Below are 27,898 nucleotides of genomic sequence, written 5' to 3' on the forward strand. Positions count from 1 at the left end.
GCCTGGGAGGCAGAAGCTGCCGTCTCTTCTTTTAGTTCCAGCTTTGGAAGCTGCACAGCATCTCTGTTACTCTCTATCGGTCGCCACTAGTCATAGAACCAGACAAAACTCAAGGGGAGGAGAAATAGACGCCACCTCTCCATGGGAATGTGGCAAAGAATTTGCAGCCATTACAATCCATCCCACGTCCTCATAGAATTGTGGGGAGGATATCTTTCAACTATGAAAAGCACTCAGCACAGAATAATTTATGTTAAATTTATGCTAAATAATTTATAGTTGCTGTAAGAATGAGAATAGAAAGCTGTGGGATGTTGTTGTTTTTGTAGGTATTAGGCAGGCCCTGATTGAAAATAAAGATACCCAACTCAAACTAGCTTGGTCCAGCCTGGCCCATGTGGCTCAGCAGTTGACCTTTGACCCAGGAACCAAGAGGCCACAGGTTCTATTCCTGGTTAGGGCACGTGCCTGGGTTTTGGGCTTGATCTCCAGCAGGGGTCGTGCAGGAGGCAGCTGATTAATGATGCAGGAGGCAGCTGATCAATGATGCTTCTCTCTCATTTTGTTGATGTTTCTATCTCTCTATCCCTCTCCCTCTTTTCTCTATAAAACTCAATAAAGACATATTTTTTAAAAAACTAGCTTGGTCCAAAGAAATTTAATTAATGGGTCTTATACCTTGGAAGTCCAGGGGTAAAACTGAATTCAGACACAGCTGAACCCAGGGTCCCAAAGCGTGTCATACATCTCTTTTCCCACCTCCACCCCAGATCTACTGTCTCTGCTTACCTCTGCCTCTCTCTCTCTCTCTCTCTTTTTTTTTTTTAATATATTTTATTGATTTTTCACAGAGAGGAAGAGAGAGGGATAGAGAGTTAGAAACATTGATGAGAGAGAATCATCGACTAGCTGCTTCTTGCACATCCCCTACTGGGTATGTGCCCGCAACCAAGGTACATGCCCTTGACCGGAATTGAACCCGGGACCTTTCAGTCTGTAGGCCAACGCTCTATCCACTGAGCCAAACCGGTGCCAACTCTGCCTCTCTTTTCATGCCTCCTCATTCTTGCCTACTGCAGATTGATTTTCTCTAAATGATAGCTCTATGCCTACATTCTTAGAGCTAGTGATATGAAAAAGAATGGCCTTCTAAGCCTAGGTCCTGAGGAAGACCCTGACTGGGTCAGCTTGGGTCTTGCCTATTCCTGAAGAAATAACAGTGTCAGAGAGATGTACTACTTTGACTGGGATTGACAGCCCCACCAAGACCACAGAGAGTAAGGGCACAGGGAGGATGGCAGAGTTCTTCAAATGAAACAGAAGGAAGGAGAACTCATCCTGGACGTGCCAGACCCTAACTATGGCTTCTAGAGCATCTGTCCTCCCCCCTCAATGCCCTCCATCCACATCTATCACTTACTCTGGCTAAGCTCTCAAGGATCAGGTCAGGCCTCAGCATGTGGCATGTATGGAGAGGGGCTATGGGTAGGAAGGAACATCTAGGTTTTTCCTTCCTGCTTCTCCTGGCTCCCTCAAGTCAAATGCCTGGGCTTCAGGGAAGCATAGTGGAGAATTTGGACTCAGAACTTCTCGTACAAGAGGACTTGGGTAACTTACAAAGGGAAGAGAGAGGAACTGACATTGTGGGCCATGTGGAAGGGAAATGAAGCTTCCCGCAGATAGGGTTTTTATTCACATCTCTGCCTTCCCCAGAGCTCTTTGATAAAAAATAATCTCCCGAACTTCTTTCAGAGACCACCAGAGGGTGCACAGAGCCCAGTTTCCCTATTAAAAGGGACCATCAGAACCTGCAGAACAATTAGGGAACTCAGAATGGTAGGCAGGAGAAAGGATGAAAGGAAGCCAGGAGACCCAGAGACAGTTTAGGATAAGCTGCTAGGGCTCCAGACTGTCTGGGATGCCTGCCTCCCCATCTTTACTTCCAGGTCCAGGAGAGGGCGGGGGGAGTGGAGAGTGTATGGGGTGAGTAATTCTGGACATTCTCCTCCATGATGCCAGAGAAGGAAACTGAGGCAGTGGCATAAACTGATACCAATCCAAGCATGTTAAAAGGAATTCAGAGGAAGTAGCATGATACAATGAACAAAAGACCTATTTTGCTAGCTCAACCTTGATCAAATTAGCTAATCTCTCTGAGCCTCAGTTTTCCCATTATGAAATGGGGGGGAAAGGGGGGAGAGTGCCTGGTAGTTTATTAGTACTACATTGTAAGAGTACACTGCAATCTTTTTTAAAAATATATTTTATTGATTTTTTTTTTTTTTTACAGAGAGGAAGGGAGAGGGGTAGAGAGTTAGAAACATCGATCAGCTGCCTCTTGCACACCCGCTACTGGGGGGGAGGGGGGGATGTGCCCGCAACCAAGGTACATGCCCTTGACTGGAATCAAACCTGGGACCCTTGAGTCCACAGGCTGATGCTCTATCCACGGAGCCAGACCGGTCAGGGATACACTGCCATCTTTAAAGTGCTAGTCACTTGTTAGTGGTCCATCTTCTGTGACTACGCCTAGCAGGAGTCTGGGAACAGCTACCTGTGAAGGGTGAGAGTGATGGCTCCATAGGCACCATTTTAACCATTATCCTGGCCCGCTTTAGGATCAGGCTCTTGCACTGCTGCCTGGGAGGAGGCTGGAAGCAGAACTCAAAAATATCCCATCATACACACACACACACACACACACACACACATACACTTGCTGGCCCAATTGCTCAGACCCAGACACAATCTGAGTCACCAAGGCTTCCTGCTGGCTGTGTGATGGAGGACATGTGGAATCAAGGAGATGGCGGGAAAGTACTGAGATGCTCCAGATGTGTGAGTGACCATATCAAGAACAGCCTGGCCGAAACCGGTTTGGCTCAGTGGATAGAACGTCGGCCTGCGGAATGAAAGGTCCCAGGTTCAATTCCGGTCAAGGGTATGTACCTTGGTTGCGGGCACATCCCCAGAAGGGGGTGTGCAGGAGGCAGCTGATCGATGATTCTCTCTCATTGATGTTTCTAACTCTCTATCCCTCTCTCTCTTCCTCTCTGTAAAAAAATCAATAAAATATATTAATAAAAATTAAACACACACACACACACACACACACACACACACACACACAGCCTGAATGCAAGAAGGATGGGGAAGCTGGCTGGAAGGGCCAGGATCAGCTGTAGGCTGAGAGCTCCAGAAACATTCCCCTTCCCTTCAATGACTAAACAAACTAGGTGTCTGGGAGACTGAAGCAGCAAGCTAGGCTCCCTTACCTTGCTGAGGGGTGGTGGCCCCTGAGACCTAGACAATAGGACAACAAACTCCCTTATCCATCTGAGACTCCTTCCCTCTCTTCTTCACCAAGACAAACGTCTCCGGCAGAGCATCAGGACTGAGGGCCCACCTGTTCTCACCCTGGTGCCTCCCCAGCACTCCCCTCCCTGCCACCTCCTCCAGAGCCGCCACAGCTGGAACCATTCTCAGAGCTCCCTTTCAGCCATGGTGCTCCCCCACCCTCAGTGGCCCCTGTAATTGTGGTCTCAGGCTGCGCTGAGGCTGCTGCGGGGGCTGGGGCTGGGCTGAGGGCCAGAGCCCAGGGCAGGGCCAGGGTGGGGCCTGGGGGCTGCCCGTGGCATGGGTCATATGAGGCTGGGGCAGGCACTCTCTCTGGGCTTCATCTGCACGTAGGCCAAGACCCTGCATAGGCCCTCTCCTCCCCAAACTGTGAGAGGTGCCCCAGGCTTGGTGCTTCTGAACCCTCATGACATCAGGCCAGAACCACGCCCTGGTGCAAGCAGGGCTTGGGCAACATTATTTGCCTCCTGGGGGTTTTGAAAAAAGGGCCTTCTCCCTCTCCTCCACATGTCTACGGTTCGTGAACAGCAAGGGGTGGGAGAGCAAAGAGACCCTCCCTCATTAGACGGAGGCTGAAGGACAAAAATCAGCCACTCAAGCAGATCAGTGTTTCCCGAATGTGATCCTCATAAAAATCACTGGGATGCTAGTTAGAAATGCAGATGTCCAGGCCTTGCCCCTGGAAAGGATGATTGGGCTGCTTGGGACTGGAAGCAGTATTTCCCACAATGGCCCACCCCAAGGGATACATATGGCACATGGGTACTGGGAAATGCTAGTGTGAGCACTAGGCAGGGAGTAAGGATGAGGAACCCATTCCTCATGGAGCGTGTTCCTTTCTGGGCCTCCGTTTCCCTCACAGCCAATGGGAGCATGACTTCCTCTGGGGCCCTCTCTCACCCTGGGTCCATGCCTCCTTCCTGTGTTGAGGCTGGTGCTGCCCTGTCCCTCTCTATACCCTTCCCCAAGTCTAGTTCCAAATTCCTGTGCCTGCAGCATGGTGCCTGAAACATTGTGGGGGGGGGGGTGAGCAGAGGGCAGCTGGGGTCAAACAAGGCTCTGGCTGACACAGACTGCTCTCCCCGCCCCGCCCCTGCTCCCTACCCCCCCCCCCCCGCTGTTTTCCTGCTGTCCAGCCAATCTTCTCCCCTCCTCCTTGCCACCCTCATCCCCCACAGCCTCAAGTCCTTAATTCCTGACAGCTGCAGTGGCTACAGGCAGAGAGGGGGGAGAGAAGGGGGAGCGTGCCACCAGCCTGCTATTGCTCAGGCTGCCTCCACCACCTGACAGTCTGGGGACAGAGAAGGCCCCACCCCTCTCCGCCAGTTCCTCGGGGTGGGCCAGTTCCAGGAAAGGGCCCCTTTTGTCTCTGCGGCCAGAGGTTCTGTGCTTTGTCCTTAAACCAGCAGGGGCTCTCTTCAGAGAGAGGGCAGTGAGGTGGGCAGGAGGTGTGTGTATAAAGTGGGAGGCTTGTGCCCATTTTAGAGAGGAGAATGCTAAAGCCTCAGCGGGAGTAGGATTCACTATCAGGGCACAGATTAGAACCAGAATCAGGCACAGAAGCCTCTCTCCCAACCCTCCGGCTCTCGGGTGCTTGCCTGGATCTAGTACACTCACCCTGTATTGAGGTGAACCCAGTGTTCAGCTACAGAGAGAGGACAGGAAGGATACCAGAGAGGAGTGAGCCTGAGCCTGAGCTGGAAGCTGGTGTTGGGGAGCTCCCAGTGGAGCAATTACCAGTGGCAGGGCCAGGGCAAGCAGTACCTGGTGTTGGGGCAGTTGTTGCTGTGCTCAGGATCAAGCAAACGTGTTTTGGTTCCAACTCTTCCACCTACTGGCTGTGTGACCTTGAGTAAATCGCAACCCTCTCTGAACCTAAATGTTTTCTTGCGAATAAAAGAGGGTGAAATAAGGCGCCCTTGAAGCACACCTTTGGGATTAAGAGGCTCTCTAACCCCACCCCTCCCAGGGTGTGCCACCTCTGGGTGCTCTGCGCCCAGACAAGCATTTACTACTGGAGTCCCAGCAATTTTATCTTCCTTGGCTGGATGAGGTGACTAGACGAGGGGGCCCTCGTTAACCTCATTTCACAAAGCAGCTAAGGGTGCTCAGTGAGCAGCAGGCACCTGTTTAAGGTCACACAGCGAAGGAGAGAGCAAGATCCAGAAGCTGCCAAACCCCCCTTTGCAGGATCCAACACCTGCCTCGCCAGCCAAGCCTGGGAAGTCCCCCCTGAAGTGGGGGAGGCGAGCAGAGGGGCAGCCCTCCCCCCTCCAACCCTCGCAGGTGTGTGTATGGGGGGGGGGGGGGACCCGCTCCCCAGCAGCTGTGTCTCCGCCAGGCACCCACACCTCCCAGTAACACACACCTTCCAACACAAACCAGCACGTCTGGAGTGCCAGCACCTCCCTGTGCCTGTGCGCACAGACCCCTGCCCTCTCCTCCCCCCCCCACCCCCCGCGTGTCCGCTCCCACCCAGAGTCCCGAGCGGACGCAGTGGCCTCAGGACGCGTACACGCCTCCACTCCCCCACCCCGTCGTGACGTCACGTGGGGTAGAGCCCTGAGACACTCTGGGGGTTGGGGAGGCGGCGGAGCTCCCTGAGCTGGGACAGTCACTCACTCTCTGGGCGGCGAGGCCAGCACAGACAGCGCCGCCCCCCCCACGGCCCCCACCTCGGCTCGCCCTACACGCCGCCCTACACGCCCTCGGAAGCGAAGGCTCGGCGGGGCAGCGCCGGGGGGCTGCCCGGCACCCCAGCCTCTCGTCTCCAGCCCGCAGCACCTCCGGGCCCCCCTTACCCTCAAGAGGCACCAGGAGTTGTCGCAGGGGGGCCTCGGGAAATTCCCTGGACCCCTGTGCCAGGAGGTGCCCGGTGCGCCCGCCTGCTCCCCCCCCCCGGGGGCGGTGCCCGGGGGCGCTGCCCCATGGAGCGGGGAGGCGGGCGCCGTCTGCTCCCGGAGCCGTGACCCAGGTCGGAGCTCCGTGTCGCAGCCACCCCGACCCCCGCGGATCATGCGCCGTCGCCCCTGGCTCGAGGGTCCTGCCGGGCTGTGAGCCCCCTGCTCCCCGCCCATCACGGCCCGCGCGCCATGGGCAGCACCCACCCTTGCCCCTGGCTGCGGCTTCTCCGACCTGGGCCCCAGCCGCGGCCCGCGCTCTGCGCGCTCCTGTTCTTCCTGCTGCTGCTGGCTGCCGCCCTGCCCAGGTGAGCCCTCACCTTATGCTCCGCCTTCCCAGAGAGCTGGGACCCCCAGCCGCAGAGGCCTCGGGGACCCTGGAAGGAGGGAGGGACAGTGTCGCAGGAAAGTCCTGCTGCCCAATGAAAGTCAGTGTCCTCCTGGGAGGTGTAGAACTGGTGGCAGAATATGGGCAGTGCAGGGAGACAGGGCAGTGCCCAGGAGAGTGATGGCTACCAGAAGGGAAGGTGTGTGTGTGTGTGTGTGTGTGTGTGTGTGTGTGTGTGGCAAGTACCAAGTTGGAGTCAGTGCTGTGCTGGAGGCATGCAACCCCAACCCAGAAATAAGTCCAAACTGCCTTGCTCCACCTTGGAGAAGGCTCACAGGCAGGGACAGGGCTGGGGGTTGGAAGGGTGTAGTCCCAGGTGGGTTCAGTGAGGTACTGAAAATGGAAGGGTTGTGTGTGTGTGTGTGTGTGTGTGTGTGTGTGTGTTTGAGTGAGCCCAGCAAGGTGTGTTATGTAAATAGCAGTCTGTGTGCACAGGTATGTGAATGTGAGAGCTCCTAAATGTTAAGATGAACACCTATGTGTACTTGTTTGTGTCTGTAACCATGTCTGGTGAAGTGTGCATGCATGTAAGTGGGTCTGGGTGTTCACCTCAATGTGTCTTCAGGAATATGTCTGAAACATGTCTTAAAGAGTGGTCTTCTGGGGAATGCTGTGTGGGTAAGCATCCATGTCTGCAGATGTACTTATAAGATACTGTGTGTGCAGGCATTCCAGATGTGTGCGTTTGCACATGTTTACCTGTGTGGGTGTGCCGCTGGGTGGGTTTTGTTGGAGTTGATGCTGGTGAGAAGGTCAAGGAAAAGAGAATGCATTAGGGGTACACTGAGGGGCCGAAACCCAAAGGCCAGGGGATTAGAGCCTTTGGGACAGGCTGTGTATCGTTAGATGGGGCCCTCCTAGTCCCCCAAACACTCACCCACCCCCATCCCACTCTGCAGGTCTGCACCCAACGACATTCTGGGCCTCCGCCTTCCCCCGGAGCCCGTGCTGGATGCCAACACCGTGTGCCTGACATTGCCCGGCCTGAGTAGGCGGCAGATGGAGGTGTGCGTGCGCCACCCTGACGTGGCTGCCTCGGCCATCCAGGGCATCCAGATCGCCATCCATGAATGTCAGCACCAGTTCCGGGATCAGCGCTGGAACTGCTCTAGTCTCGAGACTCGAAATAAGATCCCCTACGAGAGTCCCATCTTCAGCAGAGGTAGCTGCCCCTCATCTTGCCCCTCTGCCTGCCCCTCCCAGCACCTCCACCTTAGAACCTATCTGCTAGCCATCCCCAGCCCACTCCCTCAAGCTGGCAACCTCCTCGGTGCCCATTTGCCAGCCACACTACCTTTATCTGGTCTCAGAAATGCCCCCCCCCACAGTGAGGGGGGTAATGGGCAGACAAATGGGGGAAGAGTTGGCTTGAGGCTAGGCTGTGTGGCCCCAGGGTGGCAGGTTCCATGCCTGAGAAGAGGACTCCTGAGTTATCCTGCCCTGTCACTGGCATGGCATTATCCCAGGCCCAGGAACTATCTATATCTGTGGCCTGCCTCACTTACCCTCCTCCTAGCAAACAGCGCTGAGGTTAGAACGCCTGTGATAAAGTACCCAGAATCAGCATGAGGAGGCATGGGGGACTTTTGCCAAATGGCGTAGGTGAGGGAAGCCTGGGCAGGTAAAAGGTCTGTACTTCCGAAGAAGCTCTTCCCAGCAGGATATGCCACAGGCCTCTGTGTCATCCTCACCTCCCTGGAAAGCTCTCTCTGAATCAGAGGCACTGGGTGTGTGTGCCTCCAGCCCAGTAGGCCTGGGGGCCCTGCCAATTTCTTTTTCCCTCACGACACAGAGAAACTTTAGACTCCTGCCCTCCCTCCTCACTGCTAGGTGACCCAGGCCTCACCTGGGCAGTCCCTAGAATGGCCTGGGCTGGAGATCTAGGAAGGTTTTGTCACTCAGTTCTGCTCTCCTACCTCCTGGGTTGGTATCTTAGGCCTTGAGTCAGGTGCTGTGGGAAGGATAGGGGTCCTGCCTCCTGGCCTGGCCGGCTGGATACCCATCTCTCCTACTCAGCTGCTTAGGGGATACAGTGTGGGGACCCGTGTGGGACGGTGTGGAGACCTAGCTCCTTGGGACTTGTCCAATTCTCAGTTGACGGTAAAGGGGGAAGGAGGGGTACTCCTCTACCCTTTGGCCTAGGGGTCTGCGGCTTCTGGGGAGAATAAGGCTCCAATGGACCCCCAACAACAGAGAGAACGTAGAAAGCCAGCGCCTTCCCCTTTCTACCAGGACCCCTCCCAGGACCCCATCCGAGCATTCCCAGTCTCCCCCAGCCCAACCCCGGGCCGCCCGCCCCGCCCCGCCCCCGCGCGCTCTCCCTCCCGCCTCCCCCGCGAGCCCCGGGCGCTGTTTCTCCCTGGCGGAGCCCAGCCCGACGCGTGTGGCGGCATGCAGCCGCGAACTAATCCCCGCGGGCCGCGGCAGACGGCTCCCGGCCCCGCCGCGCCGCTCCGAGAGGGCGCCCCCCGCCCGGCCCTGCGCTCCCGCCCCGCCGCCCGCCCCGCCGATCTCCAGCCTCTCCAGCCGCTGGAGGGCGGCGGGCCCGGACCCCGCTGGCCGGACCCCCGCGCCCGCCCCGCCCTGCTCGGCGGGGCGCCGGCCAACCCCAAGTGACAGGCCTCCGCATCTGCCCCGCCCTGGCCGCCGCCGTGTGCCCGCTCCCACTCCGGGGGGTCTCTAGGTCACCCGAGTTCCCCGAAGCCACGATCTCCCTCCAGCGCCATGAGGACACCGGGGTGCTTTGCTTCGGTTCCGCTCCCTGGGACTCAGCCCTGCGGCTTCCGAAGGGCGGGCAAAACTAGCTCTTTACCCCTCCTGGCCTCGGCGCCCCTCTTCCCCTCTGGTCCTCCTGTCCCCTCCAGACCGAGCGAGCCAGGCGTTCCGATGGCTGCGCCCTGGCGAGGCCCTGCGCCCGGCGGAGGACGCAGGGTCTTGGACACGGGGGGCGAGTTCCGAGCGGTGGCACCGAGCGGGCTTGGCGCGGCGCCAGGCGCTCCCGGGTTCACCTGCAGTTTAATAAGCGGGAGGTGAGCTGGGGGGACGGTAGGGGGAGAGGTTAGGGGTGGAGGGGGAGACTTGCCAGGGCTAGCCGGGACGGGGCGGCGCCCAAAGCGGGGAGGGGGCGGGACAGCGACTCCTGGGCTTGGCAAGGAGGCTGGGCTCCTTCCTTTGGCCTCAGAACATCGTCGCACACCTCTGCGGCTTCTGCTCCAGGCATTACGACACCTCATTGTACCTCTCCCTGGAGGATGGGACTCTAGGCTTCTGGAACGGAATTGCCACCCCCACCCCTTCCCCTACCCTCACCCCACCCCCACAAAGGACCTCTCTCATCTCCACTTCTCAGTTCACCCCCATGGGGGTCATTTCCTGCTCTACCTGAAGGACTAGCTGAATTTAAGTCCCATGGAACCACTTTTGGGGGCAGCCAGCCCCTGGTATAGGCCCTTTCCACAGTGTCACTTCTTTTTAAGCTGTGGGCTGTCCAAGCCAGGTGACCTCAGTTCTGCCACATAGAATATTAAGGTGCTGAGCCTAGGCTGCCAATAGGGTTTCTTGAAGGTGCATCCTGCCATGTTTAAAGTACAGAAACTGCTGGGAAGAGGTGGTCCCTTGGGCCTTCCACTTTAATGCTGTTGCTGTCATCTAATTGTCCTGGCACCGTTCCTGAGATGGGTTGGGCTGAGGGATTGGGTTCTAATGCAGGAGAGAGAAGGAAAGGAGGTTGAGTACCTGGAGTGTGTTCTTGGGAAGGCAAGGCACATAACAGGGCTTTACCCAGCCAAGGAGAGGAGATAGGTGTGTGTGTGTGTGTGTGTGTGTGTGCACACCCACGCACTGAAGCCTGGGGTTGGAGGACAAGGAGAGGGGCCTCTAGGAGGCTAGAGTCAGAAAAAAGCTGTGAGAGGACTCCCAGTCCATACTGGCTGTTTTATCCAGCGCAGGGGCAGCTGTGACCTAAGTGTCAAGGGCACTGACATTCCCAGCTTTTAGTTCTAGGGCCCAGAGCGTTAGTGCCTGGGTGGGTGGAGTGCTGGCAGAAGACCAGCTAGAGGGGAGCTCTTCCTTGTGAGAACTAGAGAACCCATCTCTCACTCAGGGACCAGAGGGAGATTTGAGGAAGGGGCTTCTTCAGGCTGGACTTGGACCCTGGAGTGAGAAGGGATCGGAGGACAAGGAGAGGCTTGATGGAGAAGACGGCAGGAGATTCACACAGCAGGTTCTGGAGCTCCCACACAGTTTAGGTACTGCCCTCCCTCAGACCCAGACCCACTGGAAACTGATAGAAGGCCCCACAACAAGCCAGGCTCCTAGTGCAGGAGAAGCCAGCAGATTAGAGTCCAGTCTCTGTTCTCCAAGGTTTGGGTTCTTTCTTCTCCCACTTCCTCTTTACACTCATCCTCACAGAGTCTTGGTTTCATGCCTAGGTCTCCAGGCTTGGGGTAGTTGGTAGAACTCAGATGGGGACACAGAGGCACAGGCAATCGTATCTCAAGGTCACCTAAGATCCCACTATTCTAATGGCATCCAATAGATCAGACAACACATACTAAGTACTTGTGTTGTGCCAAGCACTCTTCTAAAGCACTTTATCTGTACTTTAGGGTCCTCAAACAATCCCCATTCATAGGTCCTATTATTATCCTCCTTTTCCTAATGAAGCTAAGAGAGGTTAGATAACTTGCATTTAGTCACACAGCTTGTAAGTGAGCTGTAGAACCAGGACTCAAGTGCAGGCCAGCTGACTTTAAAGAGTCCACTCAACTCCTGCCATACTGCCTCCCAAGCTAAAAGGCCACCACGATCTCTGTGCCCAGAGGTGAACTGTGCAATGTAAGAGTAGTCCAAGAACTAAAACTGACATGCACACACACACTCCTACCCATGTTTGTGCAAGCATGTAGCCACATTCAGTGTCATCCCTAAGTGTTGCCGTATGCACACAATTCTCGCCCTCTCAGCCCAGGCACATGAGCACGCACAAATTGTTTGCACAGAGGGAATGGAGACCAGACCTTTCCCCTTTCCTGTCTGATTCAAATGGGCAAGGCTCAAGCTTCTCTACCCCCTCCAGGTTCCCACTGGCTCCTGAATCCTCTCTCCTCCACACTTCCCTACCCTCCAAATCTCCTCCCCCAGCCCTTTTCTGGCCATTGGCTTCAGCCTGTAGCAGCAGCTGACTCCACTTAGATGCTGGCAGTCCCTGTCCCAGATCAAAGGCAGAGAGGCTAATTGTGCGTCTTAACGAGCCCCCCACCCCCATCCCAACCAATGCTCCGGGCAGCCCAGCTGGCCATGGCCCCACCCCTCACCCCTCCAGCTGGCCAGATGGCACAGTGCCTGCGTCTGCTCCAGACAGTCGGGGCCAGGACCGAAACTGGGGCCCTGAATGGGAACTGGAGGCAGACCCAGTGGGCTGGACTTCTCAAGCCTGGATGCTTAGAACAGAGGGTGGCCACACAAACTCTGCCTGGTCACACCTACATGGGGCTGCGACAGCTACTAGAGACCACGAATGGTTTCTTTTGCTGCCTGTGGTAGGTATGGGTGGTCATTGCAGGCTGTGGACTAGATTTCTCCAGATTCCTCCAGCCTATCCTTGAATGTAACAGAGCCTAGAATATGATGGTTGGCTTAGCACACCCTCCTGGACCAGCCTCTTGCTCTTTCCTGGTGCCATTCAGAGTCAGGGCCATGGGAACTGGGACCTGGGCTACCTGGTCTCTTACTCAGCAGCAGGTCTTCCCTGTCAAAAGGCCTTCAGCAGAAAGTTGTCAGGCCTGGAAACTGGGAGAGCTGGGGCTGGGTCCAGCTCCATAAGCCCCATGACCTTGGGCATCTTCCTTTCACTGTGTGTGTGTGTGTGTTTGTGTGTGTGTGTTTGGGGGTAGATTTCTGAGGTCTGGGCTTCCTCTTGAGATCTGAATATTGCCATTTGTCTAAGGAGCAGGCTGATGACTCCCTCAGCAATAAGAGAAGTGCTTCAGAGATCCACAGACAAAAGGCAATGGATAAACACAGGGTGTGCTCCTCAGCGTGAATCTGTCCTCCTTTCTCTTGGGCCCCATCTCCCAGAGCAGTGTCTACTCCTCTGCAGCTGCCACCAATTCCCAGTATCCCCTTTGAAGGCTCCAGCAAATACCCATCTCTTCTTGTCTGTTCATAGCTGGCTTCTTATGGAAAGATCCCAAAGATACCACAAGTTGGAAAGAGAAAATAGAGAGGGACAGTCTGCTGTATGGGCTTCTGGTGAACCAAGTAATTTATTGTAGAGTGGGTTGTGAGCTTCTGGGCTCTGTCCCTGATCAGGGACACAAAAAGCAATGGCCCGAAACTATAGAAATAGTGAGTGAGGTCAGACAGCAGGAAGAACTTAATAGTTAATGTTTATATAACATTAACTCATACTTACTATGAGTATTTTTCTAAGTACTTTAAATTTACTAACTCATTTAATCCTTAGAACAACAGTGAGGCAGATAATAATAACCCTGTTTTACAGATGAGTAAAGTGAGGCACAGAGAAGTCAAGTCACTTGGCCAAGGTCATTTAGCTATTGACATCTAGTAAGTGGAAGAGCCTAGATTTGAACCCAGGCAATCTGATTTTAAGTTCTTAACTACGACTATATATCTTGGGGTTTTTTTTATTTGTTTGTTTGTTTGTTTGTTTGTTTTTTGTTTTGTTTGTTTGGTTGGGCAGGAGTGCACATGGTAAGGTTGGGCTGGGGTCTCTGTCCAGTCTTGGTTGGCTCTCTGGAGCTTTAAGTCCTCTGAGAGCTTGTCCTTCCATTCTTTGATGCTGAATGGAAGGCCCTAGTTTTTCCTCTGAACCTCCAGCATCCCCCAAGGCCTTCAGCCTCTGGCTAGTTTTGGGTTTCCTCAGCAGAGGCCTATGGCAAAGGTAGACTCCTCTTTGTGTGAGGACTATTGTTACTTTTAGCGTCTTTCATTGCCATCACAGGTTCAGAGACTGGTCAGAAACTTGTACCAGCACCTGCTCACAGCTGGTCCTTTCTCAGATGCAGAATAAGCAAGAAGCAGCTGTGGGTCTGAGAGCCAGATACTCTTCTGCAAGTAGGCCTTCCCCTGCCACAGGCCCAGACCTACCAGGGATGTCCCAGAGAAAAGCTCAGGCTGGAAACACCAAGGAGGAAAACAGTGTAGATAAGTCAGTGGCCAGGTTAGCCCAACCCTGAGCCCCTGAGAGTGGCTCATGAGGGAGTCTTTGTGCCCCCATCTCCCCTTCACCTACCATCACTGGCATCTCAGGGAAAGTGTCTGCCTTAGCTTGAGTGCCTCTCAGTTTTCAACACTATTTTGCTTGACCCCATGCAAAGCACAGGGCTCACCTCTAGTATTCCTCAAACAACCTCCAGCTGACCTAGATGTTCAGGAATGTCCTGTGGACAGGAAAAGAGGAAATTCTGCCAATTGATTTCCCTGCCTCTCAATTCTGGCCCCAGAAAGGTTCTATGGTGAACCTGGAGGGGGTGGGGGGAGAGACAACCAGGCAGGCAATCTTGGGGCCAGGAGCTTTAGAAGGACACCAGCTCCTCTGACTTGCCCATCTGCCCAACATTTCCTGCAACCTAGAACTCAATCACTGGTGATTTATTCTTTAGGTTACCTAATTTGCCTTCCTTCTGCAGGCTTATTTTTACAATGCAAATATTATAAGAGGTAATAGATTAAGTCCCTGATTTTGTTTTATTTTAAATATATATCAAGTCCACAACCCAGGCATGTGCCCTGACCAGGAATCGAACCTGGGACCCTTCAGTTCACAGGTCAACACTCTACCCACTGAGCCAAACAAGCTAGGGCAAGTCCCTGATTTAAAAGAAGAAGAAGAAGAAGAAGAAGAAGAAGAAGAAGAAGAAGAAGAAGAAGAAGAAGAAGAAGAAGGAGAATCTTTAACAGATACGATATCTTCTGTCCAAAAGGAGAGATGTAGACACAAATTCTGAGCTTGTTAAGGGTGATGTTAATGAAACAGGGAAATAAGTGCCAAAAAAGAGGGTTATGCTGAAATCGGAACTGAAGGCTCCCAGGTTCTATTCTAGTCAAGGGCATGTACCTTGGTTGTGTGCATATCCCCAAAAGGGGGTATGCAGGAGGCAGCTGATCTATGTTTATCTCTCATCAGTGTTTCTAACTCTCTCTCTCCCTTCCTCTCTGTAAAAAAACAATAAAATATATTTAAAAACAAAACAAAAAGGAGGATTATGAGGGAGACTCCCACCACCTGCATGCTCTGGGCAGGATTTCTGGTGTGCTTTATGACCCCCTTTGACTTGGTGCCCTGTAACAGGCCTTCTCCCAACACTGGGCTTCAGTTTCCCCTCTGTTTGGTGAGAAGCTTGGGTAGGGAAGGCAGAGGGATGGCTTGTCAAGTCTGCTCAGAGCCTAAGTTTCCTGGATCTCTACCTGCAGGTTTCCGAGAGAGTGCCTTCGCATATGCCATCGCTGCGGCCGGGGTAGTGCACGCCGTTTCCAATGCCTGTGCCCTGGGCAAACTGAGGGCCTGCGGCTGTGACGCATCCCGGCGCGGGGATGAGGAGGCCTTCCTTCGGAAGCTGCACCGCCTACAGCTGGATGCGCTGCAGAGGGGTAAGGGCCTGAGCCACGGGGTTCCCGAGCTCCCAGCCCTGCCCCCTGCTAGCCCTGGCCTGCAGGACTCCTGGGAGTGGGGCGGCTGCAGCCCTGACGTGGGCTTTGGGGAGCGCTTCTCTAAAGACTTTCTGGACTCCCGGGAGCCTCACAGAGACATCCACGCACGCATGAGACTCCACAACAACCGAGTTGGTAGGCAGGTAAGAGCTACCCTTCCCAGCCCCTCACTCTACTCCCTCTGCCATGGGCCCTCCCCTTCCCCAGCTTGCCTCTCCCCTGGGAATCACAGGGCTCCCCCTAACTCAGTAACTTTCTCATCGCCCCCTCCTAATCCAGTCAACAAACATGCATTGGATATCTACTGAGTGCCAGGCACTTGAGTAGGCCTGGGGATAGAGGGCAGGAACAACCCCTGCCCTCACTAACTCACCCTCTACTGGGCAGCCTGCTCTGCCCATTTCCTCTGGGGAAAATGGTGAGAGACAGGTTGTAGTCAGACCTCAGGGGTCTAGGCCTGGCTCTGCCACCCTCTTGCCTCCCCTATGAAGTGGGAAATTTGGACTGGATCATCCAGAAGGCCATCCACTCTAGTGTTCCATGATATCCTCTGCTGCAACCCTTTCTCCCCCAAGCTTTCTGTGCAGAATGGGGAATTTCTCAAAGTGAGGTTCCTAGGAACCTCTGTAGGACTGTGTCCCAGGCTCCCCTACCCTCTAAAGGTCATGCTACCTCAAATGTCTCATTCATTTGAAGAGAGAGAGAGAGAGAACAAAGTAATAATAAACTAGATTTATTGAGTGCTTACTCTGAGTTAGGTACTGTTTGGAGCACTTTACTACATATTAGCCTATTTAATCATACAACTACCTATTGAGGGTACTATTATGAACCTCAGGTTAAGATATGGAAACTGAGGCACAGAGCGACTAAACTGACCGAAGGAGATGTAACCAGTGAGAAAGGGGTAGAAGCAGGATTCGCCTCTGGGCAGTTGAGCTCTGAGACCCTGCTCTTTTGCTTACATCTACACTAAGCGTCATGGTAACTCAGCACTCTCCTTTCCTGGCTATTCCACCCCTACCCTGCCCCTTCTCTTGCCCTGCTGGGCCTGCTCAGGCCTTGGTCCTGGCTTCCCTTCACTCTGGCTGGCACCTTCTCCATCTCACTCCCCTTTCTCCTGGGCCCTCGGTCAGGATGGTTCACCCTCTCCTTCCAAAAAAAAATCTCCAAGCTGACTTAGCTCTTCCCATTTCGCTTTAGAGGTGAAGTAAACTGAGGCATATCCACCCTCAGGTCAAGTCTAGCTCCCACCCAGCCCTGCCCTGTCCATGCAGCTCTTTTCCCAAGCTTCACTACTCTCCCAGCCCATACCAGCAGCGCCTCCTCCTCATCGTTAAACTGGTTAATTAATGGCTGCTGCCTGTGGGAAGCAGATGTTCTGGAGCTGTTGGCCAGGGGAGGCTTTGGGCTGGTTCCCACGTGGTGCTGACACCACAGGCTGCACATACAGGCTGAGGAGCCCTTTAAAACCTGGATGAGCAGGGGGTCTGTCTGTGGCCCTCTTGCCCAGGTCGAGGGTCCCAGGTCATTGCTCTCCCTGTCTGAGGGTGCATTTTTTATGTGGAATGGGGAGAGAGAAGGATGTGGTCAACGCCCTCTGAGTCCTCTGGTGAGGATCGTGCCAGAGAAGAGCAGGGCGTGAGTAGGTTCTGTTCCCTAACTATCTCCTTTGGAGGTCTGGGAACCTCTCTCCACTTTCACTGGGTTGGCGGGTCTGGCTCTTTGTGTTCTGCTCCCAATCTGTGTTCAGGTAAAGCCTTTGAGCCCAGTCGGTGTTCTGCTTCTTAGGAGGAACTGTGCTACTCGACATTGGACAGAAAAAGCCCCAGACAGTATACTAGGGGGAGGGCTGTCTCTCCACCCTCTCCCCCCTCCTAAGTTCCCTGCAAAGGGTTTCAGGGCCCAGAGGAGGAAAGGGGCTTTTTCAGACTCCCCAAAGCCCCCACTCACAGCCTGGAGCAAGGCCAGAGGCTTTGGGGCTGGGATGTAGTGGGGCCAGCAAACCCCAGCTCTTGGCCCCCACCTGAGGGATGGAAGAGAGGGAATTTCCCTGAGGATCTGGGATCCCCCCTCAGGAAGCAAGAGCCTCCAGCCCCAAGGGCCCCCTGCAGGTGCTGGGAAAGGGGGGCGGGAGGGGGGTGAGCAGGAAAGAGGGAATTCCCCCAAGGCCTGGCCTGTTGGGAGGTGGGTGCGAGAGCAGCAGAAGAGCAGGCAGATCTCTCTTCTGGACCGCCTGGCTCAGGGGCTGTGCGACCCCCGCCCTCCAACCCCCGCTTCGGGCCTCAGTGCAATGGGAGTTGGTTTCAAAAAGCCTCTGGCTCTCTCAGACCCGTTGTCTTGTGTTGGAAGGAGGGCAGTGGGGTGGCCTGGGTCACTTCTCACCGCGCCTCCCTCTGCAGGCCGTGATGGAGAACATGCGGCGGAAGTGCAAGTGCCACGGCACCTCGGGCAGCTGCCAGCTCAAGACCTGCTGGCAGGTGACGCCAGAGTTCCGCGCGGTGGGGGCGCTGCTGCGCAACCGCTTCCACCGCGCCACCCTCATCAGGCCGCACAACCGCAACAGCGGCCAGCTGGAGCTGGGCCCCGGGGGCGCTCCCTCTCCGGCCCCGGGCGGCCCCGGGCCGCGCCGCCGGGCCAGCCCCGCAGACCTGGTCTATTTCGAGAAGTCGCCCGACTTCTGCGAGCGCGAGCCGCGCCTGGACTCGGCGGGCACCGTGGGCCGCCTGTGCAACAAGAGCAGCGCGGGCCCCGACGGCTGCGGCAGCATGTGCTGCGGCCGGGGCCACAATATCCTGCGCCAGACGCGCAGCGAGCGCTGCCACTGCCGCTTCCACTGGTGCTGCTTCGTGGTCTGTGAGGAGTGCCGCATCACGGAGTGGGTCAGCGTCTGCAAGTAGCGGGAGGCTCCCCTCCCTGAGACTGGCCCTTCCTCTGCCGATGGAGACCTTGACAGAGTCGCCCTGGCTCCTGGGAGAGGAGGCTGAGTCACGTGATCGTATAGGAACCTTACAGTTCTGAGGGTCCTCAGGTGTGTAATCGCGGGGAAAGTCTAGACCTCATCGCTCACTTCTGTGGGCTCCTAGCTCTGGCTGCTCAGTTGGGCTGGGGCGAGTGTCAGCCGCCAACCCCACGCCTATCTCCTTTCATCCTTCACCCCTTCCCCTGAAGTGGGAGGGAATGAATGGAAGCTGCTGGGCAGCGGGAAGAGGATTGAAAAGAAGAAATGGACATATGGAGCTGCAGAGATCCTAGAGAGGCCCAGACACCCTCCCTGACAGGCTTCTGCCCCTCATCATTCAGTTAACACATATTTATTTTGCACTCTTTGTGGCCTGGTACTCTTCAGGGGACGAGGGGTGGGTGCTGGGAATACAGATGTGAATGAGAGAGACAGCACCTGCCCTCTTGGAGTTTACACTGTGGCTGGGGGAGATGGACAATAAACAAGTAAATACGTAAACAGGTTCATTTCAGACGATGTTCATTTCAAAACGTTGCAATGCTATGTGTGATGAAGAAAATAAAGCGGGGTGCTGGATGCAGAGTGATTTGGAGGAGTGGGGCTCCTTTAGATAAAGCCATTGACTGGTCTGGAGTTGTGACACTCTTGCTGGGGGCCCCATGATAAGGACAGCCATGCACAGATTGAGGGTAAGGGCTTTCCAGGCAGAAGCCATGGGAATGCAAAAGCTCTGATGAGGAATAGCAAAGTGGCCAGTGTGATTGGAGTGAAGAAATCAAGGGATAGATTAGCAGGAGAGGAGCTGGGTGCAGGGGGAGGGTCCTAATCTGTGTCCTAGGTCAAGGTAAGGAGTTGGGATTTCATTTAAGAGGAATGGAAATCTTCACAGGGTCTTAAGCAGGTACAGGCAAATGTCATGGTCTAATTCCCACCTGGATTACTGCATGGGGAACTGGCGGAAGGAGGACACGTTGACAGCAGGGGATCCAGTTAGGAGCTGTCTTCCCACCCAGAGATGGGGCCCGGACTGGATGGAGTGGAGGCAGGGGATGTTGACAAGGGGCTGGATCAAGAGCCCTTGATGCCACAGCTCTAGCAGTCCGGCTTGTATCTGAACCTTCTGCCAGAAGCCAGGACGAGTGGCTGTGCCCACAGCACCCGTCAGCAGAGACAGGAGGCACTCTGAGAGGAGTAATCCTGGGCAAGACCCAGCTCAACCCAGCCCAGTGCCCCAGGGAGCAGGTGGGGTTAGGAGGTGCGGCTGGGAGAAGGGTGGCGGGGGAGGGCCAAGGAGACTCACTGTCTGGATTCTGGTCTCTCTGAGTCCGGGCAGGGGAGGTGGGTATATAAGGCTGGGGTGGGGGAGGGAGGCATCCTTCCTGGACCTCTTGTGCCCCTAGATCCCCAACTCAGGGAGACCTTAGGTCAGCAAGCACATCCCCATCCCCATGTCCCCGTGAAAAGTGCTGAGCTGGTTCAGTGTCACAGTCTCCTTGGCTCTCAGATCTGATGTTTTCTGGAACAGATCCTCAAAGAGGAGGCGGGAGTGGAGAGGAAGGTGGGATCAGGATCTTAGGGAAAGAATGCTTCACCTCTTCTTCCAGGCCTCCTCCTGCTCACAGTTGGGGATCCTGTTGTCTGCCTCAGGTCACCCCAGAATGCCACCCTTCATGACCAACTGGACAAGGACAGAGTGTCATTCCTCTCCCCAATTGCCAGCCTACAAAAATTCTTCATATTTCCCTAGCCCTGCCCCATGTCTCCCTACCCCTAGGGAAGGATAAGAAGGATAGGATGGACCCCTGTAGGCCCACCAGCTGGGAGCTTTGACCTCACTAGCTTGTCTTCAGCTCCTTCCCCTCTAAATGCCTGCTCCCAGACATGCTAAGGCAGCATGGCTTCCTTTCACATGCTCAGCTCTTCTGCCTCTATGGAATACAGGGTTTCTCTCACCATCCCCCAAAAGACAGCTCCACAGGCAGGCAGGCAGGCAGGTAAGAGTCCCCAGGGAGGAGGGGTAAGCAGGAGCAGCCAGACACACCTGCCTCATTCCTTTCCTCTTGTTCACCCAGGAGAGCTGTGGGGGCTGGGTTCCCTGCCATACCATTCTGAGGAGGAGGAGGAGGAGGAGGAGGAGGAGGAGGAGGAGGAGGAGGAGGAGGAGGGAAGGGGGATAATGGTGGCACGTGGGGAATGGAGGACTAGGAGGTGGACACTTCCTCCCCCAGCAGTGTCCACTACAGCAGAAGCTTTGGCCCCATCCTCCTCTGCCTCCCGTGCTTAAGGAAGACAGAGCTGGGGGAGGAGAGACTGAAAATGGGCGATATAGGATCAGGGTTGGAATTTGGAGGCAGGAGGTGTAACTTTGGAGAGCATGCTGCCTCTAGAAGGAAGGGTGGGCGGTGAGGTGTGGCAGGGGGCTGGACACCAGACCAGCTGAGTCATAGTGATCTGATATATGCTAGTCTGACATGGAAAGGAAGACAGGGAAAGTTGCGGAAGGAACAAATAGGGTGTTGCCCACCCCCATCCTCTGTCTGGGCCAGAAGCTGACTAGAGTCCTGAGACCAAAGCTGGATCCCACAATTGAACAGGCAGGGGTGTGTGGAATTTGGGAAGGGCCCAAAGGGAGATGTGGAGATGATGAAATGGGGCCCAGGAGGCATTGGGCTTATGCATACTGGCTGAAGGGCGAGGCGGGAATCAATATACTGATTGCAAATAGGGGAAATGGGCTGAAATAAAGTGGGACAGGGGAGGTAGATGGAAGAACTGTCCAACAGCTCAGAGAGGACCGTGGCTGAGATTTGGAAATGGGAACAGAAGGTGGACCAGAGAACATTCAGAGGAGAAGGGGACCACTCCACCCTCAACACCTTTCACCTTGATGGACACTGAGTCATCTTGCTGAAGGAAAACGTAGTTTGGTCTAATGGAACCTGGAAGGTCCCAACGGGAGGAATGGGGGGAACTGGCAGAATGAGGGTGGTGGACAGATCAGCAGGCAGCAGGGGGGAGCAGCCAGCTTAGTGTGGAGACCAGAAATCCAAACCTCCCAAGACCCTAGGGTTGGCAAAAAGAGAGAAGCAAAGGTAGACTTTGGTGGCTGTTGTAGGAGGGCCCTGGTGGGTGAAAAGCAAGGTCAGGGGTATCCTCACCCTACCCCTCCTTCCCCGAATTAAGGTGCCCCCAGCTAGCCCCTGGCAGGGGGCCTTCCACATTGGAGTTTGGCCAGGCCCTAGTCGCGGTCCCCCTCCTCCCCTCCCACTCCCACTTCTTATGTGGTTGCCGGCAGCTGCCTGCGGTCGCCCCAACCCCTGTGCTCAAGGCGCGGGGACTTTCCAACAGGGGAAAAAATGACTTAATGAGAGTGGGAGCCGGGGGCGGGAGGGACAGGTCCCTGTAATCACCGCTCCGCTGTTGGGCCTGCGCGCCTCCGGGCCCTACCCCAGCTTCCTGCTGCCAGCGCCCCCCTCAGGCTCTGCTGCGAGGGGAGGACGGGCTCTTGGGGACAAGGGGGGTTCCTTTTCAGGTTCCAGGCTTCCTGGAGCTCTCCAGCTGCTTTTGCTCCCTAGGCTTGCAGAGCGTCGAAGCTGTAACACCCCATGATCCCTCCCTGGACTCTGTCCTGGAAGCTGGGGGAGGGTGGTCCCCTGCAGGAGCCAGGGTCCTCTGCTGGTGAATTAGAGGCGCGAGGGATCGCGAGCCGAGCAGAGCCCTTTGCCACTTCGCGGTTGCGCACTTCGGAACGCCCCCGGTTGCCGTGGCAACCAGGGCAGTCGAGGTGTGTCCGCAGGGCTGGGAGGCGCCCCCCGCCTCTTCTCGCCGCCCTTCGGGCCAGGCCGGGCTGCTGCGGTGCGCGGGGGTGGGGGTGTGCCGTTACCATGGCAAGAGTGCGCTAGTAGGGCACATTCTTCCCCAGGGTGGGAGCGCCTTAGGGATACGGGAAGGGGGGGAGGTGACGGGGGTGGCAGAGAGAGGAGAGGGAGGGGGGTGTCAGGACGAGGGAGGAGACTCGGACAAGACTAACCAGGACTTCTGGGGTTGGGGTGGGGAGTTTGGAATCTTCCCCCTCCCCCCACCCTCCAGCTCCCGGGTTGGTTACCCTCCTCCTCCTCCTGCATTCTCGCTGGGGTTTAAGCCCCCCAACTCCCAGTTTCCGGGGAAGGGATCCCCGAAAGCCCTGCAATTAAGCCCCTCGGCTGCCCCCTGGTCCTCGGCTAGGTAGGCCCACACCGCCAATTACAACAGCGCAGCAGCTGATTGCTCCAGAGTCCGGGAAGCGGCCGGGGGTGGGGACGGCGGGCAGGTCGAAAGGGCGGTTCCCTGGGGTTGTCGTCTGCCCAGGGACCTTAATTGGGGCTTAGGGGTGAGGCCTTCTTAGGCCAACTTCTCTGCTCCAGACAAGACGCAGAAGATGGCTCTACTGTTAGTTCCGTCCTGCTGTGCCTCAGTTTCTCTCCTGGAAAGCACACCGCACCCAGGACAGGAAGAGAGCGCCGGGAGGGTGTGTGTGTGTGTGTGTGTGTGTGTGTGTGTGTGTGTTGGAGCGTCTGAAGTCGAGGGTTGGGTATCTCAGAAGGTCAAAGCCCTCAAGGCCGGTTCTCTTTCCCGCTGCAGACGGTCGCGTGGATGTCTCCTGGCCCCGGGCCCACCCCGTGGACCCGGCTCTGTCTTGCTGAGGTCCCCCTGCAGGTCCATACCGCACTTCTGTGGGAATCAGAAAACGGCGCCCCCTCTGGGCGGATGGCTACCAGCTTCTGTTACACAAGTGAAGGCAATCTGGAAGCCTGCGGAGCTCAGACAGTGGGGGACTCTGCCACTCCCCTTACCCCCTGCCAACCCTTCTTCGCTCTCACCCCTCCTGCCCTGCGGGTCTGCAGCGGCTGGGCCAGAGCTCAGTCCTCCCGCGGTCCGGCAGTACACATCTGGCTGGCAGCTGGGACCCGCCCACTGAGAACCTCTGCGGTCCCAGCGCCCTCTGTTGGCGAGGAACGGCGGCGCACCAGCTTTTGAGCCTGGACCGCCCGCTGTCGCAGCCGGCCTGAGTTGGGTTTGGGGTTCCACCATTCCGCGCCTCTAGCTCTTGGGTACCACCCATCCTCTGCCGCCCACCGTTTCCAAATCGACTCCTTTAGGCCCTATGCATTGCGCCGGTCGAACCCTCCCTGACCTTCTTTCCCCCTTTTCTGCGTGCTTAAAATCTTGTCCGGTGATTTAACCATTCCCCAATCTTCCATCTTTTCTAGTCCTTTTTGGCTCGTGCTGCGGTGCGATCTCTTGGAGCCCACGCTAGAAGTCTGCAAATAGGAACATGATTACATAAATCACCGCTCAATGGAATTCCTCACAGCGTCCTTAAAAATGAGGTGGCTGAAGTATATTTAGTTACTGAGACAGTATTTGCTCTATTTGGGGTGTGAGTGCAAGATATAAAATAGCAGAGGGCAGGATCCCTCCTTTATTGCAACACAAAATTGTAGGTGTGTTTTACATTTAAAAACACAGTCTAAAATAGGCAGCAAAATGCGAACAGAAATTATTTTTAGATGATGGGGTTATAGGTGGCTTAAAATTTGTCTCCTTTTTATCTACATTATTAATTTGTCCATAATGAACATATATTACTTGGGTACAATAATAATTCCACATCCAGGATATTTTTGCCCAAAGTGTGAGCATAAAATTATGTCATTATAATATACCGAATTTAAGAAAGACCATTTTTAAAACTAGGTGTTAGAGACCTGACCTCCTAGCAAGAGCTAATATGACTATGTCACTGGGATTTTCTTCTTAAAATCATACTGATTGCAATGGAAACAAGTTTCCAACCTTTGAATCTCAGGGCTCAGAAAACCCAAGAAATTATTAGAAGTGTCCTCAAATCCATATACCCATCAGTATTGTTGTGAATGGAATAGCTGATTTATTTTCCATTGTACTGCAGATGTATAAAGATGCTGCCATAATTCTCAATATAAAAAGTTAAATTTTAATAGCTTTTCCCAATCTTGATCCTCTTTGATGTCTTTGCAACACTACACATTATTAGCTGTCCTCTGCTTTGACATATTCAACCTTTTAGTGCACATATTTGATGTTATACTGCCTGGCTCTCCTCTCATTCTCTACTGCTTTAAGTGTTCCATTCACTCTTTCTTTGTTTTGTTTTTCTTTTGTTGTAACAGAAAGATACAATAGTACAAAGAATCTTCCCCTCCCTGAAACCACTTGATGATAGGTTGCCTACATGATACCCCATCACCCCTAATACTGTAGTGTATGTTTCTTACAAATAACAACATTCTCTTACATAACCGAATACAATGCTCACAGTCAGGAAGTTAACATCGATACATTAATACTATCTAACCCCTAGACCTTATTGGACTTTCATCAGTTGGCCTATAATGATAGAATATAGTCCCGAGCTATTCACTGCTTCAGTCTGAGGCAATTCCTAAGGCTTCTTTTGCTTTTATGATTAGGACATGTTAGAGACTACAGACCTAGTGCAAGAAGAATGTCCCTCAATTGTGGTTTATCTGTTGTTTCCTCACAATTAGATTGGGGCTATGTATCTTTGGCAGCAATATTACAGATGTGAGTATTTTACTCATTGCCTCATTATTTATGTTCATGCTTAAAATTCCCCAGAATTGGCCAGCTGCCAAGATGGCTCCTGTCACCATAATTCTTTGAGTATTTCCTTACTTTCTGGCACAAGATGTTCTGGGCTCATCTTATACTTTCTCTGCTTCAGCCCTGCAAGCAGCCATTTTTCCAAGGCACCTTTGTTTCCTTTAATGGAGAACAATTGGTAGAAGTCAAGATCTGGGTGCTAAGGATGCACACTGTGTCTCAGTGGACAGTGCTAGGAAATAAAAGTATGATTTATCACACATTTATATCTATTTATCATCTATCAACTTTTCTATGTAGAAAATCTTGAGTTCACATACCTTCAATTCCAGTCCAGCACCACAGGATTTATTCTAATTTTCTCCCTATTTGTGTAGCTTCCTTCTCCCTTCTTGTTGGATTAATCCCTTCGTAACTAACCTATTCCCCACCACTGCTGCCAGCCCCTTCAACTCCCTTGCAGATTCCATCTTCTCCCATGTTGGCCTTGATAACCTATGTCAGTCAATATTTCCTCTGCTCCCACATAGATCCTTTACTCACAGCATGGCTTTTGAGCTAAATTATTTTAAAAGGGAGGTAGGAAGGAAGGTTAAAAACAATTTTATTCTCTCTTTGAAACTTTAGATATAATTCTCATCCTTTCTATTCAGTAAATGGCAACTTCTCTTTCAGCTATTCTTGTTGAAAACTCTGGAGGCACTGGACTCCTTTATATTTCTGACATCTCGTATCCAAACCATCAGCAGATCCTGGTCCATACCTCCATCATTACCATCCTGGTCCATACCTCCTTTGTTTTGAATGACAGCCGTTATCTCCTAGTAGATCTCTGCTTTTGCCCCTGTCTTCCCCCCGGCACCCCTATCGTTATCTGTTCTATACACAGCAGCCAGAGAGATCATGTTAAAGTGTTAGTCCTATAGTGTGCCTCCTCTGCTCAAAACTCTAAAGCTTTCCTTTCTCACTCAGAACAAGAGCCAAATTACTTACCATGCCTTTCAAGGCCTTACAAGATCTGGCTCCCATGACCACATTCATCTTGCCTCCTCTTACTCTCACCCTCATCCATTTTGCTTTAACACTTTGGCCTCCTGGCAGTTCTTTGAACAAACCAAATTATCCTGCCTCAGGGCCTTTGCACCCATTATTATCTCTGCTTGAAATAGGTTTCTTTCAGATAGCCACATGGATGTTGCCACTCTTCACTCAGGACTTCACTGAAATATCTCCTTACAAGAGAGGCCTTCATGATCATCCTGTGTAAAATAGCAAACCAGCCGAAGCCGGTTTGGCTCAGTGGAAGAGCGTTGGCCTGGGGACTGAAGGGTCTCGGGTTCAATTCCAATCAAGGGCATGTACATTGGTTGTGGGCACATCCCCAGTGGGGGGGGGGGGTAGGAGGCAGCTGGTCAATGTTTCTCTCTCATCGACGTTTCTAACTCTCTATCCCTCTCAGTTCCTCTCTGTGTAAAATCAATAAAATATATATTTAAAATAGCAAACCACCTCCTACCCTTACCTTGCTTTATTTTTTTTTCATACTACACATCACATCTTTGATATATTTGTGTATTTGTTTACCATTTGCCTACACACTCTTTAATGGCAACTCTATGAAAGCTGAGATTGTCTCTCTCTATTTTTTTTTTTTGCTGTATTTCTATAGCAAGAAGGGCACTGCCTACATAAGTAATGTAAATATAATATAATATTTATTATATTCAATAAATATAAGTGCATGAGTGAATGAATGTCTTTGGGAATAACTACTAATCTGTCCTTAGGACCAGCCTTTCATCCTATGGTCTTTATTTTTATTTTAAAATATATTTTTATTGATTTCAGAGAGGAAGGAAGAGGGAGAGAAATGGAAACATCAATGATGAGAGAGAATCATTGATTGATGGCCTCCTGCATGCTCCCTACTGGGGATTGAGCCCACATCCGGGCATGTGCCCTTGACTAGAATCGAACCCCAGACCATTGAGTCCACAGGCTGATGCTCTAGCCACTGAGTCAAATCAGCTAGGGCCCTATGATCTTTCTTAAAGTTCTGGTTGCCAGCTAGACATACTTTACTGTGTGTCTGTGGCTCCACAAACTAAAGCTTTATTAAGGCAGCTTCATTATTTCATGTATTTGTTAATTTAAGGACTGAAACTTTGTTATGTTACTGCTTCTTCTCGCTGCCTATAACAGTGGCTGGCATAGAGCAGACATTTAATATTTGTTGAATAAATAAATGGTTTCCTTCTCCAAACTAGTTCTCTCTGACTTGCTTGTTTCTCTTTGTAAAACCATCATTTTCCTAGTTACTAAGGCTCAAAACTCTACCAGCTTGGACTTTCCCTTCTCTTCTTTCTATATTCAATCAGTGGCCAAAATCTGCCGATTTTCCTATTTCATCAGCACTGTCAGTAGTTCATCACAGACCTCAAATATCACAACAGCCTCCTAACTGACTCCTGCCATTCCTCTTTTTTCCTCTTTAATTCACCTCTATCAGATTTTTTCTATTTTTCTCTCTCATAAAGTGCTCTGATCATGTTATTTCCTCTGACTGAAGCATTCAGTGGGCTTTTTGTACCAATCAGGGTTCTTAATTACAAACAATATAAATGGACTCTGCTTAACTGAAGTAAAAGAGGAATTTACTGGAATATCAGACAATTGCAGAATTGACAGGTTCCCTCAAGAATCAGGGTCAGGAAATAGGCAGGAACCAAGAGAAGCTAAGCAGCCAGAACCTCAGCAAGGTCTTGCCCAGGAGCAGCCTGATAAGGGGGCTGCTGCCTTGGGCTCTAGGGGCCATCGCTAACACAACCATCATCACCCTGAGATCTGGCTGTTGCTGCCTCTAGGGTGAATTATAAACAATTCTCTGCTTCCCTGGGTCACTTACTGAAGATTCATAGTCCTGAGTGAGATCATTGATTTGGAACACTTTTGAAGTCACAGTTCTGT

The 27,898-nt window shown here is 53.3% G+C and overlaps 1 protein-coding gene across 2 annotated transcripts; it reads left to right on the forward strand.

Moving 5' to 3' along the window:
- The first annotated feature begins 5,938 nt into the window (after positions 1 to 5,938).
- On the forward strand, positions 5,939 to 18,779 carry WNT10A (Wnt family member 10A). Of its 2 annotated transcripts, none has more exons than XM_036422020.2 (4): positions 5,939 to 6,565; positions 7,545 to 7,807; positions 15,085 to 15,261; positions 17,724 to 18,779. In XM_036422020.2, exons 1-4 carry the CDS (start codon positions 6,450 to 6,452, stop codon positions 18,179 to 18,181), a joined length of 1,014 nt encoding a protein of 337 aa, XP_036277913.1. In that variant the 5' UTR covers positions 5,939 to 6,449; the 3' UTR covers positions 18,182 to 18,779. The 2 variants fall into 2 exon arrangements, with proteins under 2 accessions (XP_036277913.1, XP_036277912.1); XM_036422019.2 differs by having other exon boundaries at positions 5,946 to 6,565; positions 15,085 to 15,464.
- The last annotated feature ends 9,119 nt before the right edge of the window (positions 18,780 to 27,898 follow it).

This window comes from Pipistrellus kuhlii, unplaced genomic scaffold, assembly GCF_014108245.1.
Source record: "Pipistrellus kuhlii isolate mPipKuh1 unplaced genomic scaffold, mPipKuh1.p scaffold_m20_p_7, whole genome shotgun sequence".
NCBI classification, from domain to species: Eukaryota; Metazoa; Chordata; class Mammalia; order Chiroptera; family Vespertilionidae; genus Pipistrellus; species Pipistrellus kuhlii.

Coding starts and splice junctions, on each gene's coding strand:
- WNT10A (XM_036422019.2), top strand. CDS start 6,450: ATGGGCAGCACCCACCCTTGCCCCTGGCTGCGGCTTCTCCGACCTGGG. Junction 6,566..7,544: donor CTGGCTGCCGCCCTGCCCAG/GTGAGCCCTCAC, acceptor CCCACTCTGCAG/GTCTGCACCCAACGACATTC. Junction 15,465..17,723: donor ACAACCGAGTTGGTAGGCAG/GTAAGAGCTACC, acceptor CTCCCTCTGCAG/GCCGTGATGGAGAACATGCG.